The sequence below is a fragment of the Marmota monax genome, unplaced genomic scaffold (assembly GCF_021218885.2).
Source record: "Marmota monax isolate L192 unplaced genomic scaffold, Marmota_monax_Labrador192_F-V1.1 WCK01_AAM20220418_F8-fsc00061, whole genome shotgun sequence".
NCBI lineage: Eukaryota > Metazoa > Chordata > Mammalia > Rodentia > Sciuridae > Marmota > Marmota monax.
The window spans coordinates 16,565,220-16,585,925 of record NW_026695230.1 but is presented as its reverse complement, the minus strand read 5'-3'; the positions used below and the strand labels follow the sequence as shown (position 1 = coordinate 16,585,925).

At 40.8% G+C, this 20,706-nt stretch overlaps 1 protein-coding gene across 3 annotated transcripts in view; it reads right to left on the bottom strand.

Moving 5' to 3' along the window:
* Scube2 (signal peptide, CUB domain and EGF like domain containing 2) overlaps positions 1-20,706 on the bottom strand; it is a 77,760-nt gene that overhangs the window by 11,650 nt on the left and 45,404 nt on the right. For all 3 annotated transcript variants that reach the window (XM_046438295.2, XM_046438296.2, XM_046438297.2), the window contains 3 exons: positions 4,489-4,659; positions 1,612-1,779; positions 781-942 (listed from right to left, as the gene is read on the bottom strand). In XM_046438295.2, coding sequence (XP_046294251.1) covers positions 781-942; positions 1,612-1,779; positions 4,489-4,659 — 501 coding nt within the window. The remainder of the gene's footprint in view (positions 1-780; positions 943-1,611; positions 1,780-4,488; positions 4,660-20,706) is intronic.

Below are 20,706 nucleotides of genomic sequence, written 5' to 3'. Positions count from 1 at the left end.
ACGCAGCAAGTCCTTAAATGTTTGCCCCCTCACTGCTGTAAAATACAAGTTAAGCTCCTTAACTAGGCACACTTGGTGTGCCAACTCTTCTGTGCTCAGGCCCAGGGTCTCTTTCCAGAGGCCTTTTCACTTTCCTGGGTCTGTGCTTCTCCTCAGTGGCTCTTCAGTAAGATGCTCTTTCCTGCTCTGTCCACTATCTCCATCAAAACCTTCCATACCCTCCAGAGACCTTGCCTCATCTCTCCAGACTAGTGGGTTGCTCCTTCCTTTGCAGACACACAGCCTGGCTCCTGGCAGGGCTGGCCCAGCTGATTTATTCAGCAGGATGCCTGGCACACAACACACCCTTGAACAGTGCATGCTGGGCAGGACCCACTGAAACTATGCCCTGGGTTGGGGGGAATCAGGGCAAATCCAGCTGTGAGTGTGCCTGGGGAAGCATCCAGGGTCAGCAGAGGTAAGTAGGGGCTGTGGTGGAGCTTAGTGGCAGAGTGTGTGCTTAGCATGCACAAGGGTAAGGGTTCAATCTCCAGCACCTCACATACAAAAACAAGGAGAGTACCTCCAGGTCAAAGCTATTATCTCCATTTTAACAGCTGAGGAGACTGTAGTCCCGCCTTCCCTCAGTGCTTATCTGCATAGCTGTGAGCTGGGCTAAAAACAGACAAGGTTCTGAATGAACCTGGGAACCCTGGCCACTTTACCCTACCCTCCTCTAAGGCTGGACCCAGACACTTTCCCTCTTGATCAGGACCACAGAAGCCTTAGAGAGAGACCTACTTTTACATTGGGTAATGTTTGTGGAGCCATCAAAGTCCGTTGTAGTGTTTCCTGGACAAGAAATACAGTTATTTTTTCCGAATTCGGGCTGGTATGTCCCTGCTGGGCAGCGAATACATCGGTGAGTGGTAGTGTTGTAGAAATGTCCAGGTGAACACTGAACTGTGAGGAAAGGGTGAAGAAAATGAAAACAAGAAGACTGTATTTTTATTAATGCAACATGAAAGGTTTCAAAGTTTGTGAAATAAGTTTTTATGCCCAAATGAAGAAGTGCTTTCCTATCAATCTGGGGTTAATGAACACTCAAACAGTGGGTTTGGGTAGGACTCGTGACACTGAGAAAACATGAAGGAGCAAGCTGTGCATGTCTTCAGAGAGTGTGTGGCTCTTGCAGTCAGTGGCAGCTGACATCTTCAGGCACAATGGTTGTGGGTATCAAGGATATAGACTGAGGCTGGGCTGAGGCTTGGTCCCCTGGGAAGAGACAGTGGAAGTGGGGTTCTGGAGAAGGGACAGGACCTGTACTGGGGTAGGGGAGCTCTAGGCCAGGGCACTGAGGTGGAAGAGGGCTGGAGGATGGAACCAAGGGAGCCCGTGTTCAAAACCTGCTCATGTCTCTCTGATCCATCCCTGGTCAGCCCTGTCCTAAGAAGCCAAGATGGCTGTGGAGAGACCCGGTCCAGGGAGTTCTAGCACTTCCTGCACAGGGACTGAACCCTTGGTTATTAAGCACCACACAGGGAACCTCTGGGCTGGGTTCAATGGAACCTTCACCAGACTCCCAGAGTACTCAAAAAGGAAATTCAATTCTAGGGGAAAGCAAATACTCACCTCTGGTTTCACAGTCCTGGAAGGAAGTTGCTCCCAGATGTTTGGTGGGGAGCCCTCCTCCACAGGGGAAGCAAGAAGTTCGGCCAGCTTCAGGCTGGAATGTGCCCAGGGCACAGAGCTGGCAAGGTTTAAAGCCATCCGCAGAATATTCTCCAGGTTGGCACAGACCTGGGGGGACCAATGGCCCTAGATAAGGAAGGCTCCTAGGCAGGCCATTCCCACCTCTCTTCTATAAGATCTGACTCTGGTCAGGCCTGTTACCCTATGCTGACCTCAGCGCCTACCTGAGTGAGAGAAGCAGAGTCAGCCCTGCCCTGCCACCCCAAGGAGGTGACTGGTGAGTGCCTGGTGTTTACGCACAGGGCTTCACAACAAGATGAGAACCAAGAGTCAAACAGCAGCTGCTTCTAAAATATAGGAAAGGACTGAGCATGTCTCAGACTTAGGCCTACACACTGCCCAGGGACCCCAAGCAGGAGTCACCAGAGAAAGAGGGAAAGAGAGGGAGATATCTTTACTCTGGAATCAATATGGCAATTGGACCCAGAAATACTACACCCTCATCCAGTGGATCACATCTTAGTGACACAGTGACTCGAAGAATCTCCCGCTTACCAATTATATTTACAAAGTTACATCTCCTTGCATTGAGGTGTGTCCTTTCCTACCTCAATGAGTCAACTAAATCCAAACTATCCAGTCCACATGGACAGAGGGACCCAAGGGCATTTACTTTAAGCAATGATTTCTCTTTTTTTCCCCAAGGTTAGGACAATAAACACAATCATTAACACACATACACACACACACACACACAAAAAAAAAAAAATCCTAAAGAACATGTTTCTTAGGAATAAGTTTGTCATTGGCAAGATGCTATAAAAATCTGTTGTCTCTTGTATTCTTAATCACTTCTCCTCTGTTGATTTTAATGGTTTTGTTTTTAACCATAAATTGTAGATATAATAGCATTTTAAAAATGTACAACCAGGGCTTGGGATATAGCTCAGTTGGTAGAGTGCTTGCCTTGCATGCACAAGGCCCTGGGTTCAATCTCCAGCACCAAAAAGTAAGCAAGTAAGTAAATAAATAAATGCACAACCAAGGGAAGAGTCTGGATGCTGTCAGACCTCGATTCTGACTCCAAATCCTCCACTTCTTGACTTTGTGAAGTGACACAGTGACTTGAAGAATCACTGTGATAGGACCATATCATGAATAATTCATATCATATATTTAGCATAATGCTTAGCAATGGTAAGCATTCAATAGATGTTAGATATTTTTATTAATAATACTTTTCTTATTGCTATAAATGTATCTTTTTTCTTTTGGTACCAGGGATTGAAGTCAGTGCTTAACCACTGAGCCTCATCCCCAGCCTTTCTATATTTAATTTTGAGATAAGGTCTTGCTAAGTTGCTTAGGGCCTCACTAAGTTGCTGAGGCTGGCTTTGAATTTGTGATCCTCCTGCCTCAGCCTCCTGAGCTTCTGGGATTACAGACATGCACCACCATACCTAGCTTATAAATATATCTTAATAAGGTCACATATAAGGATGACCTGATGCCCAGAAGCTGCCTCTTATCACCCTTGCAATTAGTTCTGAAGTTTCACAACAAATCAAAGATATGGGAGGGATCATACACTCAATTAAAAGATCTGATGTTTAACTCAGAAACATCCCTGTAGCGAGGAGTGGTGGCACACGTCTAAAATCCCAGCACTTCAGGAAGCTGAGATAGGAGGATCATGAGTCAAATCCAGCCTCTGCAACGATGAGGCACTAAGCAACTCTGTGAGACCCTGTCTCAAATAAAATACAAACTAGGGTTGGGGATGTGGCTCAGTGGTTGAGTGCCCCTGAATTCAATCGGAAGGAAGGAAGGAAGGGAGGGAGGGAGGGAGGGAGGGAGGGAGGGAGGGAGGGAGGGAGGGAGGGAGGAAGGAAGGAAGGGAGGGAGGGAGGGAGGGAGGGAGGAGAGAGAGAAAAGAAAAGAAAAGAAACATCCCTGTAGTTGAGTTTGGAGTCATTTGGATGGGAACTAATGCTGTATCTGGGAGTCACTGGATGGAGAACCACAAGGCATTACAGGGGCCCCTGCACTCTGCTGGGTCTGTCAGTTAGAAACCACCATCCAGATCACATCTTCCACTGGAGCCTACACAGGTCCATATAGCCAGCCTTCCTCCCATTTAACAAAAGGAAGATGTTTAATAATAAAATAAATGGGAAAGTAGATCACAGAAACTAACCAAGCTTGGCTTCAAAGTTAACATTTTGTAAGAGATGATTTAAAACTTTTCAGAAAGGAGCTTCCAGTTTTAGCAAAACAACCAGAAGGATATATTTGTTTTAAATTAAAAAACCCTGAGGGTTGGGGTCATAGCTTAGCCCTTGCCTAGCATGTGTGAGGCAATGGGTTAGACTCACAGCACAGCATATAAATACACAAGTAAAATAAAAGTACATCAACAACAACAACATTTTTTTTTTAAAAAATCTCTGAATTTGAGATCAAAGCTGGAAAAAAAGTCTTCTCCACTTGAACACTTTCAAACATTCCTTATGAACTGGAACTACTTGGATCTCAGGTACATGTATTTAGGGTGAATAAAGCAAACAATTGCAACATTGATGATTTTCTACCAGTGTATTCTATGCCATCTTCATTCACTTGCTCATGTGAGCATTGGCACAGCATCAGGTTCTGACCCAAGCACTGGAGAACCAAACCAACCCAACATAGTCCTTACTCATAGGAAGCCTAAGGTCCAGTGTTCGTCATCCAAAATCCTTGAGATGCCACTGTGCCTTAGTTTAGATAATGACATTGGAAACTGGAGGAGTAAGAAGAGACAGACAGCATCCTTACCTCCACATTCAGACACATTCCAAGCTTCTGGGGTCTTTAAGGACCCAAGATTTTCTGGTCTTGGGCATGGTTGACAAGTGATCTGTCCTTCCTCATTTTGGAAGGTTCCATTTGGACATAAAATGCAGCGTTCTTGTGCTCCATCATAATATGTCCCAGCCCTGCAACTGACTAGCCAAAGGGGAAAACAATCTGGTCAGTGAGGGACAGAGGCTGAGGAAGGATAACGTGAGTGCTAGAGATGAAGGTAAATAAACGATGTTCACCACACATTCCCCCAAACACAGTGGGCCCTGCCTCTGGTTCCCATGCATGCCTCTCTACCACGGTCCCTACCACCCGCTGGGGGCATTTACAAGGCCATGAGCTCCTTGGGGCAGGAATAACAAGGGTCCTAATTATTTTTGTAGCAGAGACAGTTGATGTTGTTGAAGTGATATAAAAAAAAATTTGGATCTCCTTATTTCACAGGGCTATCAGAAGAGTATAAAGGCAAAAATCACTCATTGAACTTAGGTCTAGAAAAAACAGAGGTGAGAATTACTAATACTGATTGGTGGTATCTGGGAAGCCTTCCTAGAGGAGGTCTCATTTATGTTGGGTCTTGAAGGATAGATAGAATCTCCTCAGGTAGAAAGGTGAGCAAGTCATAAAGATTCATGCATGAGCCAGGCATGGTAGTACACACTAGGACCTGTAATCCCATTGACTCCAGGGGCTGAGGCAGGAAGGTTACAAGTTCAAGTTCAGCCTGGGCAACTTAGTGAAACCTTGTTGCAAAATAAAAAATATAAAAGGTTGGAGATGTAGCTTAGTGGTAGAGTATCCCTAGATTTAATATTCCACACAAAAAAACCTTTTTTTTTAATTGTGGGAGCAGAGGAAGAAAGGAAGATTAAAGGTAGATTGCAAACATTACTAAATGCTAGGCATTTAGATTTTATTCTGCAGGAAAAGGAGCCACTGAAAAAAGAGAAACATAATCAGAAACTGTGCTCTGAAAAGCTCTCCCTTGGTTGGGTGGGTGGACAGTAATTCCTAGAGTCTTATAGCCTACTTCATATTTGTACTAAAATGAATTCATTCCAAAGAGTAAACTCTTGTAAATCCTTCCTAGAAGAATAACCAACAAGGAAACTCATAAACTATGCTGCTGGGGAGGTAGAGCATGCTTGCCTCACACCACCGCGGCCCAGAGTTCTAGAGGCAGAGCTAACCCACGCTGGGGTTCCTTATTGACCAAAGCATGTCTCCACAACACAACATCAGGATACACATAGGCCTGAGGCTGCCACCACCATGAAACTGGGATACCACCTCTTCTATCAAGGGACAAAAATAAGGACCTGGTAACATGTCACCAAGGTCCCTGTGGCCTGGCTGCGCCAGAGGTTTCTCTACTAGGGGTGATAACAGTTGTCCTGTTGCTGAGGTAACAGGGAGTCTTGCATGGGGTTGCCTACCTTTTGTTTCTCCTACTAACAGCCAACTTCCTATGATTTCCTCTCACTAGTCATATAATCTCATATCTCTATATTCTCACATCCTACCTCATAAACATTTCAGCCAACCCTCCAGTCCCCACTTCCACCATCAGAAACTGTAAACCATTACGCAAATCTATTGACCATATGGTTGAAGATAACTGAACTCATCATTTCCAATTATAGTGACAAAACTGTAAATGTAAAAATAGAAGCTAACTGATATATAGCTATATGTTGGGTACATTGAGTGCTGAAATATTGATCTCTTCCTTAAAAGTGAGGTATTGGTAACCTATAGGGACACTGTAAGACAATAGGGCAGAAGCTGTAATACTTCATATCTACACTGCAAGAGAGGAAGTCACACAGAGACCATGAAAAAACAAGGGAGGAAAGTGCCCCAAACCAAGACACTACAACAAGAGAATCCATAGGTAGTGAGTGCAGTAAGTGAAATGTCAGAGGAGAAGTTCAGAATATACATAACTAAAATGATTTGGGTACTAAAGAACAACCTAAGTAACCAGATACAGGCAAAAATCAATCACTCCAACAAAGAGATAAGAGAACAAATTCAGGCAACCATGGATCAAACCAACAAAGAGATAAGAGACCAAATACAGGTTGCAAGAGATTACTTCAAGAAAGAGACAGACATACTGAAAAAAAAAAAAAACAACAAACAAACAAACTAAACAGAAATCCTTGAGATGAAAGAAACAATAAGCCAATTAAAAAACTCAATAGATAGCATCACCAACAGACTAGACCACTTGGAAAACAGAACCTCAGACAACAAAGACAAAATATACAATCTTGAAAATAAAGTTGACCTCACAGTGAAGATGGTAAGAAACCATGAACAGATTATCCAAGAATTATGGGATAGGTAGGCAACCCCATCAAAAGATTTATTGGGATAGAGGAATGTTCAGAGATTCAAACCAAAGGAATGTACAATCTCTTCAATGAAATAATATCTGAAAATTTCCCAAGCATAAAAAATGAATTGTAAAATCAAATATAAGAGGCCTATGGGATACCAAATGTACAAAATTACAACAGATCTATACCAAGACACATTATAATAAAAATGCCTAGCATACAGAATAAGGATAGAATTTTAAAGGCCGCAAGAGAGAAAAATCAGATTACCTATAAGGGAAGACCAATTTAGATCTCAGCAGATTTTGCAACCCAGACTCTCAAAGGTAGGAGATCCTGGAACAACATATACCAAACTCTAAAAGATAATGTATGCCAACCGAGAATCATATCCAACAAAATTAAGCTTCAAATTAAATGATGAAATAAAAACCTTTCATGATAAACAAAAGATAAAAGAATTTACAGCAAGAAAACCTGCACTACAGAACATTCTTGGCAAAATATTCCATGAGGAGGAAATGAAAAACAACAATAAAAATCTGCAAAGGGAAGAACTACAATAAAAGAAAAGCCAACCAAAAGAGAAACCAAGTCAAGCTAAATACAAAAAATAAACAAAAATGACCAGTAATACAAATCATATCTCAATAATAACCCTAAATGTTAATGGCTTAAACTCACCAATCAAAAGACATAGGCTGTGTATGGGGTGAAGGTGGGAGTTCATAACCCACTTGAATCAAAGTGTGGAATATGATATGTCAAGAAATTTGTAATGTTTTGAACAACCAACAATAAAAAATTAAAAAAAAAGACATAGGCTGATAGATTGGATTTTTTTTTTTAAAAAAAGACCCAATAATATGTTGCCTTCAAGAGACTCATCTCATAGGAAAGGACACCCACAGACTGAAGGTGAAAGGTTGGGATAAAATATATCATTCACATGGTCTACATAAGCAAGCAGAGGTTTCCATCCTCATATCAAATAAAGTAGACTTCAAGCCAAAGTTAATGAATAGGGATAAAGATGGACACTTCATACTGCTTAAGGGAACAACATCAACAAGACATAACAGTTACAAACATTTATGCCCAAACAATGGAGCACCTACGTTCATCAAACTCTTGTCAAGTTTATGAGTCAAATAGATCACAACACAATAATTCTGGGTGACTTAACACACCTCCTCACCACTAAATAGATCTTCTCAACAAAAGCTAAACAAAGAAACTACAGAACTCAATAATACAATCAATAATTTAGACTTAACTGACATATATACAGTATATTATCCATCAAGGAGTGAATATACTTTCTTCTCAGCAGCACATGCATCCTTCTCTAAAACAAACCATATGTTATGCCACAAAACAAATCTTAGTAAATACAAAAAAGTAGAGATACTACCCTGATTCTATTAGACCACAATGGAATTAAATTAGAAATCAATGATAAAATAAAAAATAAAAGCTACTCCAACACCTGGAGATTAAATAATATGCTACTGAATGAACAATGGGTTGCAAAAGACATCAAGGAGGAGATTAAAAAATTCTTAGAGGTAAATGAGTACACCAATATAACATATAAAAATCATATAATCATCTCAATAGATGCTGAGAAAGCATTTAATAAAATACAGCATCCCTTCATGTACAAAATGCTAGAAAAACTTTGGATAACAGAAACATACCTCAACATTGTAAAGGCTATCTATGCTAAGCCCCAGGCCAAAATCATTTTAAATGGAGAAAAATTAAAAGCATTCCCTCTAAAAACTGGAACAAGACAGAGATGCCCTCTGCCACCACTTCTATTTAACATAGTTCTTGAGCCTCTAGTCAGAGTAATCAGACAGACGAAAGAAATTAAAGGGATACGGATAGGAAAAGAAGAACTCAAATTATCACTATTTGCAGACGATATGATTCTATACCTATAAGACCCAAAACATTCCATCAGAAATCTCCTAGCATTCAGGAAATGAATTGAATTGATGAATTCAGCAAAGTAGCTTGATATAAAATCAACACCCATAAATCAAAGGCATTTCTGTACATCAGTGACAAATCTGCTGAAAGGGAAACTAGGAAAACCACCCATTTACAATAGCCTCAAAAAAAAAAAAAACCTAAAATACTTAGGAATAAACTTAACAAAAGAGGTGAAAGACCTCTACAATGAAAACTACAACACGCTAAAGAAAGAAATTAAGGAAGACCTTAGAAGATGGAAAGATCTACCTTGTTCTTGGATAGGAAGAATTAATATTGTCAAAATGACCATACTACTAAAAGCACTATATAGATTCAATGCAATCCCAATCAAAATCCCAAAGGCATTCCTTTAGAAATAGAAAAAGCAATCATGAAATTCATCTGAAAAAATAAGAGACCCAGAACAGTCAAAGCAATCCTTAATAAGAAGAGTGAAGCTGGTGACATTACTATTCTAGACCTTAAACTATACTACAGAGCAATAGTAACTAAACAGCATGGTATTGGTTTCAAAACAGACCTGTAGACCAGTGGTACAGAATAGAGGACACAGAGTCTAACCCATATAACTACAGTTATCTTATATTTGACAAAGGCACCAAAAATCTACATTGGAAAAAAGATAGACTCTTCAACAAATGGTGCTGGGAAAATTGGAAATCCATATGTAACAAAATGAAATTAAACCTCTATCTCTCACCATGCACAAACCTCAAATCAAAGTGGATCAAGGACCTAGGAATTAAACCAGAGACATTGTGCCTATAGAAAAAAAGGAAGGCCCAAGTCTCTATCATGTCAGATTAGGCCCCAACTTTCTTAATAAGACTCCTATAGCACAAGAATTAAAACCAAGAATCCATATCATTTATGAATCCATAAATGATATGGATTCAAACTCAAAAGCTTCTTCTCAGAAAAAGAAACAATCATTGAGGTGAATAGAGAGCCTACAGAATGGGAGCAAATCTTTACCACAAGCACATCAGATAGAGCACTAACCTCTAGGATATATAAAGCATTCAAAAACCTTAATACCCAAAAGAAAAAACAAATAACCCAATCAATAAACGGTCCAGGGAACTAAACAGACACATCTTGGAAGAGGATATACAATCAATCAACAAACATATGAAAAAATGTTCAACATCTCTAGCAATTAGAGAAATGCAAATCAAAAGTACTCTAAGATTTCATCTCACTCCAGTCATAATGGTAGCTATCAAGAATACAAACAACAATAAGTGTTGGCGAGGATGTGGGGGAAAAGACCACACTCACATATTGCTGGTGGGCTGCAAATTGGTGCAGCCAATCCGGAAAGCAGTATGGAGATTCCTTGGAAAACTTGGAATAGAACCACTATTTGACCCAGCTATCCCACTCATCAGTTTATACCCAAAGGACTTAAAAATAGCATACTGCAGCCATATCAATGATTACAGAAGTACAATTCACAAAAGCTAAATTTTGGAACCAACTTAGATGCCCTTCAGTAGATGAATGGATAGGGAAACTGTGGTATATATACACCATGGTACATTACTCAGCATTGAAAGAGAATAAAATCATGGCATTTGTAGGTAAATGGATGAAGTTGGAGAATATAATGCTAAGTGAAGCAAGCCAATCCCAAAAAACCAAAGGCTGAATGTTTTCTTTGATATGAGGATGATGACTCATAATGGCGATGGGAGGGAAGCATGGTAGGAATGGAGAACTTTAGATAGCGCAAAGGGGAGGGAGGGGAAAAAATGGTGAAAGGGGGTAGGAATGACATAGATTACCCTAAGTACATATATGAAGACAAAATGGTATGAAAATACTTTGTGCACAATCAGTGACTTGAAAAATTGTGCTCTATATGTAATATGAAATGAATTGCATTTCTGCCATCATGTATAACAAATTAGGGTAAATAAATAATAATAATAAATAAAATCTGTGAAAGAAAATGGAAATCTTAAAAAAACCTATGCTGCTAATTGTATTTCTGATGTTTTTAGTTAAGGCTTTACAGCTTATTGTAGTGCATGGATATTAAGAAAATGTACCAAATCTGGCTCCCTAACATATTAGTCAAACATCATCCTTGTACCTATCAAAAAAGCCTTTCCAGCTGGGTGTGTTTGCATGAGCCTGTAATCCCAGCTCCTTAGAAATCTGAAGCAGGAGAATTATAAGTTTGAGGCCAACCTGGGCAACTTAGTGAGACACATACACACACACACACACACACATATACATGTGGCCTTTCTAATAGTTAATACTTGTTAGTACTTGGAATATATCTGACACCATACCAAAAGTTTTATACACATTATCTCATTTATCCCTCAACACAACCTAAAAGTGTTATCATTAGCTCCATTTTACAGAAACACAGACTTAGGGAGGTTAAATAATTTGGTCAAGGTCCCACTCCTAATTTGTGAAGATCAAGAGCTTCAAGTTTAAGGGAGAAAAAGGTTATTTAACCAAAGTGCAGACTAAAACACAATTCAAAACTTTGTCAAAAATCCTCTAAAGTTTTAGGAGAATTTGGAATTTGGAACAAACACTCTCTTTTCAACAAGCTGCCAAGAAATGGTGGCAATGGGGGGAATCACATAATAAAGTTAGTTATTATATCTCTTATATGTCTATAAGAAGGAAAATCTCTTTTCATCCTATCCTACAAAAGCGATTTGCACATGCCATATTAGGGTTAAACATGGCAAAGTTGTCTATAATCAGTCATAAAAATGTTTTCATTACTCATTCCATAATCTTAAAAAAAAGGCTTTGGATCTTAGTTAGCAAAAATATACCATATTTCAAATAATTTTTCTACAATTAAATGCAATCCATCAACAAAGTCCACCTACTATTAAATTTCAATGCTTTTTTTGTATTGCTTAGATTTTCTTTTATAATATTTATATATCATTTTTATATGATTTCATGATTTTTTTCAGTACTGTGGATTGAAGCCAGGACCTTGTACATGCAGGGCAAGTACTCTAACCACTGAGTACCTCCCCAATCCTTTTTATTTTTTATGTTGAGACAGGATTTCACCAAGTTGCTGATGCCAGTCTCACACTTGCAATCCTCCTGCTCCAGCTTCCTGAGCAGCTAGGATTACAAGCATGCACCACCATGCACACCACTTTTTTTTTTAATTAAAAAAATAACAATGAATCTATCCCTTCTTTTTTTTGGCAAAAAAAAATTATAATGAGCAGAGGCATATCCATGTCTATAATTCCTGACTTATTTTCTAAATGCCCTACTGGATAATGGTTTCAGCCAAGTCCCATGAAAAGTCAGGCTGAATTATGTACTAGGAATTCACAACATGCCATACTGTGTCCCACCTGACTATCCTAGCGTCTATAATGGGCCAGTAAAGGAAAGAATAACTTCTTCACAGCTCTCATGAGCCAAAGTGTCACAAAGATTGGCAGAAAATAAATAAAGGCTTTCCAGAACCCCTCTAACCTAGCCATATTCATTTAGGGAAGCCCATATGGACCCCCCGTGGTGACCACAACCCCAGCAGCAGTCTGCTCCATCATGGTTCCTGTGGCAGAAAACAGATCCCTTTCACCTGTGGCTAAACCGGGACATGGTTCTCACTGACTGAGTCACTGGATGGGCTCCTGCTGGTCTAGGTGTCTACCTCCTTGGGACTTGGTAGCCCCCTCCCCAAAGACTTTTCAAGGCTTCATTTTGAGAGGTCTCACAATATTCCACATCTGTTGCGATTTCTTAACTGATCAAAGGACAGAGAAATGCCCTCTGGGGTACCCTATGGAAAAGAGGGCACCTTCTTTTTCCTCACAGTGAAAGGCCTGCTTCACGTGAACAACCCCCTGTTGTCAGTCACAATTTCCATTTTCCCTCCAGAGAAAAAGATCCATGGAAATAATTCAAGCCAAGTGCTTCCAGATAGATTTGTTTCTTTCACAAGGTAAAAATGGTTAAATGCTAAAAATTGACTCTGATTGTTGGGAAGGGATGCCTGGAAACAGCTTTTTGCAAATGTGCTAGAGATCTGGCCTCAATCACACGACCCAGTTGCTTCTTCCTTGTCCTCAGCAGCCAGCTTGTGTTGCTGCCCCAGACAAAGGCGTCAATTGCCTCCAGAACACTTCACTATCAGAGCAGAGCTTTTGTGCATCTTCAGTGACCATTAAAACCCCATTCTCAAATCCTACACAGATGTTTTCTCCCCCTCTTTAAAAAAAAAATACGAGAAAGCTTTTCTGATGCAAAAGGCAGAGACCAGCGGGATGAGGATTAATGGCGACAAAGAGACCTAAAGGCCTGCCCTCTTTTCAGTACTGTGGCCTTTGAGTATTTCAGGCTATGGACAAACACTATGGTCTCTCTGTGGCTAAGATGGTGAACCTAATAAAATAGGTCACTCTCCAGCATCTCACTGTTTTCTTAAGAATCACGCTTTGACTTCTGAAGGAGAGCCACAAGCAGCCCACAAGGATTCCCAGGGTGTCCTGGGGCTGCTGCTTTGTCCCAGCTCAGAGGTGATGGTGCCCCAGGCAGTCCTGTGGCCTCAGGATTCTGGCTTGAGCCCCCTTTAAATGAGTGCCCTGGGATAACAGGGACAGCAACTCCTTGGGCTGAGGGACTGATTTCTCATTATTCAGAGTCTTGGCATGTACTCAGGTTTGCCATCTGAAAATCTTCTTACAGATGGGGCAGAGAAATGAGCCCAGCTTGACGCCTTCCTTGCTGGGTTCCCAAGTATGCACCATGCTCTCTTCAGGCCTAGTTAACTGGACCTGAAATTTCACTTCCTTTAGAGTGTCCTCGATTTAAATAATTATCCAAAGATTTACACTTTTCTCTTTTTTCATGTGGTTAAATCTCCTTGGGATTTCATCTGTTGTTCCTATAAAGATTCATTCACGCATTCATTCAATAAATACTCAATGTGCTGGGTAACGCTCCAGGAGCTGGGGATATAGCAGAGAAGATGACAAACCCTGTCTTAACGGGGATCTCATTCTTGTGAAGAAAATAGACAATAAAGAGGCAAATAAATGAACATACAGTAGAATGCCAAGCAGTGGTGTGACGAAGAAAGGAAAAAGGGTAGAGAGAGCGATGGGAAGGGAGTTTCCATGTGCATCATTCAGAAGGATGGCCATGACGGACCTTTCTGGGCAGAGACCAGAATGGAATGAGGGAAACAGCCTTGCAGTGGGATTACCCAAGAGTGGAGGCCTGTGGCATAGGAACACCATGAAAGGAGCAAGGTAATGGGAGATAGATAGGTCTTAAAAGGCAAGCAAGGGCCAGATCATTCCCTTGAAGTTCTTGAAGGCCACAATAAGGCAATTAGGCCTTACTCAATGTGTGCTGGAGGTTCTGAATGGGGAAGCCATGCAGTGCAATGTGATTTATGTCTTCTTCTTCTTCTTCCTCTCCCTCCTCCTCCTCCTCCTCCTTCTCCTCTTCCTCTTCTCCTTCTTCCTCTTCTCCTTCTTCTCCTCCTTTTCCTTCTCCTTCTCCTTCCATTGAATGCAGGGGCACATTACCACTAAGCTACATTCCCAGCACTTTTCATTTTTTATTTTGAGTCAGTGTCTCACTAAGTTGCTGAGACTGGTCTTGAACTTGAGATCCTCCTGCCTCAGTCTCCTAAGTCACTGGGATTACAGATGTGCACCATCACACCCAGCTTGATTTATGTTTTTCAGTCATCTATGGCTGCTGCATATAGAAAAGACTGAGGGCAAACAAAGGGAAGAATATTCAGAGACTATGATGACAGACTGGAAGAAAGAAGGTGATTTGCCACAGATTAAAAAAAAAAAAAAAAAAACAGGACAAAACAGCTAGATTCAGGATAAGCATCTGAAGCTGACAGAAGTTCCAGTGGACTGGGTGAGGAGAGACGTCAGGAAGATGTTGAGGTTTTTGGTTTCAGAAACTGGATAAAAAGAGGTGTCATTTACTGAGGGGAGGAAGAGACAAGTTTGATTTGGGAAGGAAGAAAGAGGAAACATTGAGATAGAGCTGCCTGTTGGCCATCTGAGTATTAAGACTGAGAAGGCACTGGCCAGATGGTGGTCTCTGAGGTGGACACTACACCTCAGGGCTTTACAAGATGATCCACTAGAATGGGCAAAATGGCCTCAAAGCATGTTAATTTTTACTTAATAGATAAGAAGCACTCCACGTACTGGGTAAGTATGTGGTGTGAGACTGACCCCTCGCTCAGCTGGTGTCTCCCTGGGACAGGACACAGGTTAAGATGAAAAGTCTCCAAGAGAGATGAGCAGGGGGCAAAGATACTGACTGATTCACTTCTTTCTATATACTGAGAAGAATTACAATGTAACTGTGCCTGGTTGGATTTATTGATTACATTATCTAGTTTCAACTAAAGTAAACATCATAAAGTAATAAAAAGCAGTTCCAAAGATTTCTATAAGGATCACCTGCACCAAAGGTATATCCACCATGCAAGCATGTGTGGGAACAGGAAAGTGCTAGGGTGACACTTATACTCTCAGCACCTGCTCAAACCATATCATGAGATACAGACAGTAACAATTCAGTAGATAAAACAAGAGTTCACCTAAGGGCTTGGATTGTGGCTCAGTGGTACAGCACTCACCTAGAATATGCAAGGCCCTGGGTTCGATCCTCAGCACCACATTAAATAAATAAATAGATAGATAGATAAATAAATAAACAAATAAATGTATTGTGTCCAACTACAACTAAAAAATTAAAAAATATTTTTAAAAAAGAGTTCACCCAAAGCACTAGCAATAAACAAAAAAAAACAGATTTAGGAATGCTACTATTAGCAACAAATCTTGCCAAATCATAGAGTGTACCTTAAGAAGCTAGCCAGTTATTTTTCAATTGTGTCTAATCTTTGTCTGGTTCTATATTTTATTGTACATAAATATATTAGCCAATAGTGCAAGTATAATTTATAAATAAGTAAACGTTCATTTAAGAGTGTGTGTTCTAAAATGTTCAATCCTTCTGGGATAGAGAAGTCTATAATTAAAAATAGAAATAAGCCTGGTGAGGACACTTTGGGAGTCACCAGCATTTAATGATATTTAAAGCTGCAGCACTGGATGAGGTCAGCTAGGAGAACATGAAGCTAGAGGAGGGGAACAGGCGCTGAGCCCTGGGACACCTGGTGCTTAGAGAACAGAAATAGGAGAGGAACCAGCATCCAACATGGAAAGGAAGCAGCCAGTAAGGTAAGGAGAACCAGAAGTATGTGGTGTCCACACAGAAAAGAGATTCCAGGCAAAGGGAGGAATCAAGAGGGTCAGACAGCCTGTCTGCAATGGGGGCAGGGAATTAGCAAGCAGATTTAGCAACATGGTGGTCATTAGAAATCTTAGAAAAAGCAGTTTCAGTGTAAAGGTTGTGATGAAAACCAGACTGAGGAAAAAGTGGGAGGTAAAGGAGTGTAGTACAACTCTTTTCAAAGAGTTTTGTTCTGGCTGGTCATGGTGGCGCACACCTGTAATCCCGATGGCTCAGGAAGCTGAGGCAGGAGGATCTCCAGGCTGATCAAAGTCAGTCTCAGAAATTTCAGCAAGACCCTAAGCAACTCAGGGAGACCCTGTCTCTAAATAAAATACAAAAATTAAAAAATAGGGCTGGAGATGTGGCTCAGTGGTTGAGTGCCCCTGGGTTCAGTCCCTGATACTCAAAAAAAAATTTTTTTTTTTTTTTTTTTTTTTTGTTCTATAGGAAGACAAAGAAATGAGGTTGGGTCTGGTGACAAGCATAAGGTCAACAGACAGTTTGATTTAGGGATAGGATTTCAGTCTATGTGCTATTGGAAATGACCTAGTAGAGAAGGAGAACTCTGAGACTGGGCAGTGGGGATAAGGCAGCAACGTGCTTCTGAAGTTGAGAGGGATTGGACTCCAGTACCCAAGTGGAAGAGATGGCCTTAGATGGGAGCATGGGCCAACCACTCACTTTAACCGGAGGGACACTGGAGTGCTTGTGCACAGATGCAGGATGGAGGGCTGATCTGGACGTGAAGCGATGAAGTTATTTTCCCATGGAAAAAGCATCTCTACTCTTCCCTGCTTCTGGGTTTGTCCTCTCTCCCTCCCCCCACCTTTCCCTCCCCCCCCCCTTTGGTACCAGTGATTGACCACTGAGTAACATTCCCAGTCCCTTTTATTTTTTTATTTTGAGACAGAGTCTCGTTAAGTTGCTGAGGTTGACTTTGAACTTCTATCTTCCTGCCTCAGCCTCTCGAGCTGCTGGGGTAACAGGTTTGTGCCACTGAGCCCTGCCGGGTTTTCTCTTTTTATCAATGGCATCTCTCCTTTACGTGTCACCAAGGCTCAGACCTACACCTAGTCCTGCCTTCTCTCCTCACTGCGCCATCACTGAGCTGGAGCATCCTGCAAATGTGGCCCCCGCCCCTGGAGCCTCATTCCCAGGCACTCATGGCTAGCTCCTCCCCATCTCTCACTTAGACTACTGTGATGACCTTCCACCTAGTTCCTTGCTTTCTGTTCCTCCTGCCTCGGCCCTTTACACCCGCCATTAGATTCTCTTCCCAAGATGTTTCCCGGATGGCTTTACTCCCTGGCTCAAAACCTTGCAGTCTTGACTCCCTGCATTTCTCTGTTTCTTTGACTCATGTTCAGTCTTTAGCTTCCTTTTCTGTGTCTGAGCTTTCATCCTTTCTTATGCTCTCTCAAGAGGCTGTTTTCCTCTGCTTCTCCCATAAATCTCTTCTGATTATTTCTTCCCCAGTGATCTCATTCATCTGACCATTCAACCAACCAGGCCTCCTGCATATGAAACAGGGCTGGGTGGGATGAGAGACATATGGGATGCGAGTGGCAGGATCAGAGGCCAAGTCAGAAACCTCTGAACTCACCCACACTCTCCTCTCTGCTGCCCCTGATCCATGTGATCACCAAAGGCAGCTTTCCTCCTGAATGTTCCTTTAACTCAAAGCCTTTTCTCTATTCCTTCTTGATCTCAATATCTTTAATGTGGTACCTTCCAAAGTCCCCAAATTGGTCCTTAAGCCTGTAAGTTTTGTCCCCTACAATAGAGCAAGAAGACCTTCCAGGAATACACAAATGACCTGGACATTTCCTGATTAAATAAATGCTCCAAGGGCATCACATCACCTAAACAAAGCGGAGCCTCCTTACCAACACATCCAAAGTCTCCCATGACTTCCGCCTGGCCTAGTTGCCCACCACATCCTACCTGGCACTTGTGGGTAGTAATATCAATGTGTTTATTCTTCTTTGTGCACAGCTTACTCTCCCTCATTTCCTAAGGCTGTGCCTTTGCCTGAAAATGCCTCCCTATTTATACATAACCAGTGCATCCTTCAAAACTGAACTTAGGCTCTCTCTTTTGGGGGAAGGTTTCTTTAATCCTTAGCTGGGGGTGCTAAGTGAAACTTGAGGGATGGTGTCATATTTATCCAGGTCTCCTTAGTCCCACCACAGAGCTGGCCCATGGAGGGTTTCATCTGAGCACATTTATGAGGGATAATCTTAGGGCACAGGGTATACTCAGGAGAGGTGAGTATTCAATTTGAGAGAGTTAGGAATATAGGCTCTTGAGACAGATCTGAGTTAGAATCCTACCTTTGTCACTTATTTGCTGGGTGATGTTGGGTAAAATGCTAACCTTCATAAGGTAATATATGTAAAGTACTTAGCACGGTACTGAGCACATTATAAGTGCTCAACATTTTACTAAATTATGTTTTAAAAATCTTTCTAATTAAAAAAATTCCTACTAAGTCTGTGATAAATATTATTAAATATTTATGGTCTATTATTGGTCTATATTGCTTATATAGATTTTCTTTTCCTTAATTTAAACAAAAAAATTCTATCTCTGTGATTCCAAATGATTTCTCAATTTTGAAAAAACTAAGAATAAAATTCCCAGCTCATTCCTACCTCAGGCCCTTTGCATCTACTAGTCCTTCCCTAATCTAAGGAGCTCCCCATCCCTTTCAGAGCTTTGCATGCCATCTCCTCACACATCCTCATGGACAGCACCCCTTCCATCCCTCCAAACCTCTCAGTTTTATTATCTTCACAGCACATAAACTTCTGGAATTATTTCCTTTCTTTACTTTTTAATTTCCATCTCCCTCTATTGGCATGTGAACTTCATACAAACTGGCCTCTTGCTCGTTACGTTCTCACAGCTTCATCTCAAGCACATCGAGCGAATGGAGTGGAGCCTCAATAAGTCCTAGCTGAATTAACTTTTCTCAATTGCTGCAGAGGAAAGCTACTGCTAGTAAAAACTGAATTGAACTTTCCTATTCTCTGAAGAACCCAGGCACTGAAATACTTCCCAGTTCACCAGTTGGCTGTATTCTCTTAAAAATCTCAGCAAGTTTTAAGAAGTCAAATACAAAAATAGGCCTATTATCAAGTCTATTTCTTAAAAAGTTTTTCCTTTAGCTGACGTCATGAAAGTATAATGCTCGAAATCTGGGTCACTGTTAATTTTTCTTTAGGCATGAAGGACTTCATATAGTCCTGTATGGAGCTTAAGAAATTTGTTCCTTGTAGAATATAATTGCTTTTCTTTTCTTTTTCACCATCTTACTAAAATGGATCACAGATGGTCCAAAAGTCACTTGCAGAGTGGGTTGCTTCCAAAGTCCCCAAATACCAAATTAATAAAAAGACTTTACTATGTTCAAATGACAATAAGAAAGTCTTCAATTTTGTCAGAAGTTATTTCCTTTGATGTAACTTGGGACTTTAAAATTTTATTTTTTAAAAGGCTATTGGAAAGTCAAACAAGTCAATGGAAAAATAAACAAAGCCTATGGATGTTCTGAGAAAAAGAAATACAAATGACTAGACCTAAGACAGCAGGCTCAGTCTTACTAATAATCAAAGAAAAACAAGTTTAAATGCCTTTATTATTTTTATACACACTCAGACACAATACTGGAGGGAACAGTACATTGGTTTTTTTTTTGGAGGGTAATTTGGCAGTTATCTATTATTATTAATAGATAATTATTATTATCTATTATTGTTTTAAATATGCATATTATTTTTTTAATAGGGGAATTTTTATACCTTTATTTTATTTATTTATTTTCATGTGGTGCTGCATATCAAACCCAGTGCCTCACACATGATAGGCAAGTGCTCTACCACTGAGCTACAACCTCAGCCCCAAATATGCATGTTCTTTGACCTGGCAATTGTACTTCTGCAAGTCTGTCCTTCAGGAATGTCAACATGTGTACAAAAAAGGGTATTCACAGAAGCACTGTTTGTGTAAAAAAGAAAAAAAGGAATAAGTTTAGTGTCCACCAATAGGAGCAAAGCTAACAAATACTGTTGTTTTAAGACAGATATAAACTAGAAACTATTAAAAGAAATGATGTAGCTTCCATGCTGGCACAGAAAGATGCCTGTGATGTATTCTATAGTTAAAAACAACATGTAGCAGTATTCAAATTGTATTGGTATATTTTAAAATATGTTTATTCACACATAAACCCATTTTCTACACAGCAGCCAAAGTTATTATTTCCAAATGTAAGTCAAAACACTGTTACTGCTCTACACAAAGCCTCTGACTGGCTTCCTTCCTCCCTCAGATTCAGAGTTGGAGTCCTCACTCATTTCTGGTCCCCACCCCCCCCACCCCTGCCCCTGCCCCTGCCCCTGCCAAGCTCCAGGCCTCTGCTCCTGCTCTGACATCATTGCTCTGCCTCCCTCCCTCTGCTCTCATCTCCCTTGGCTTCCCTCCAGTTCCTCTGAGTGCTTCACTCGCTGTTCTCTTTGCCCAGAACTCTCCTCTTCTCCATGTCCCC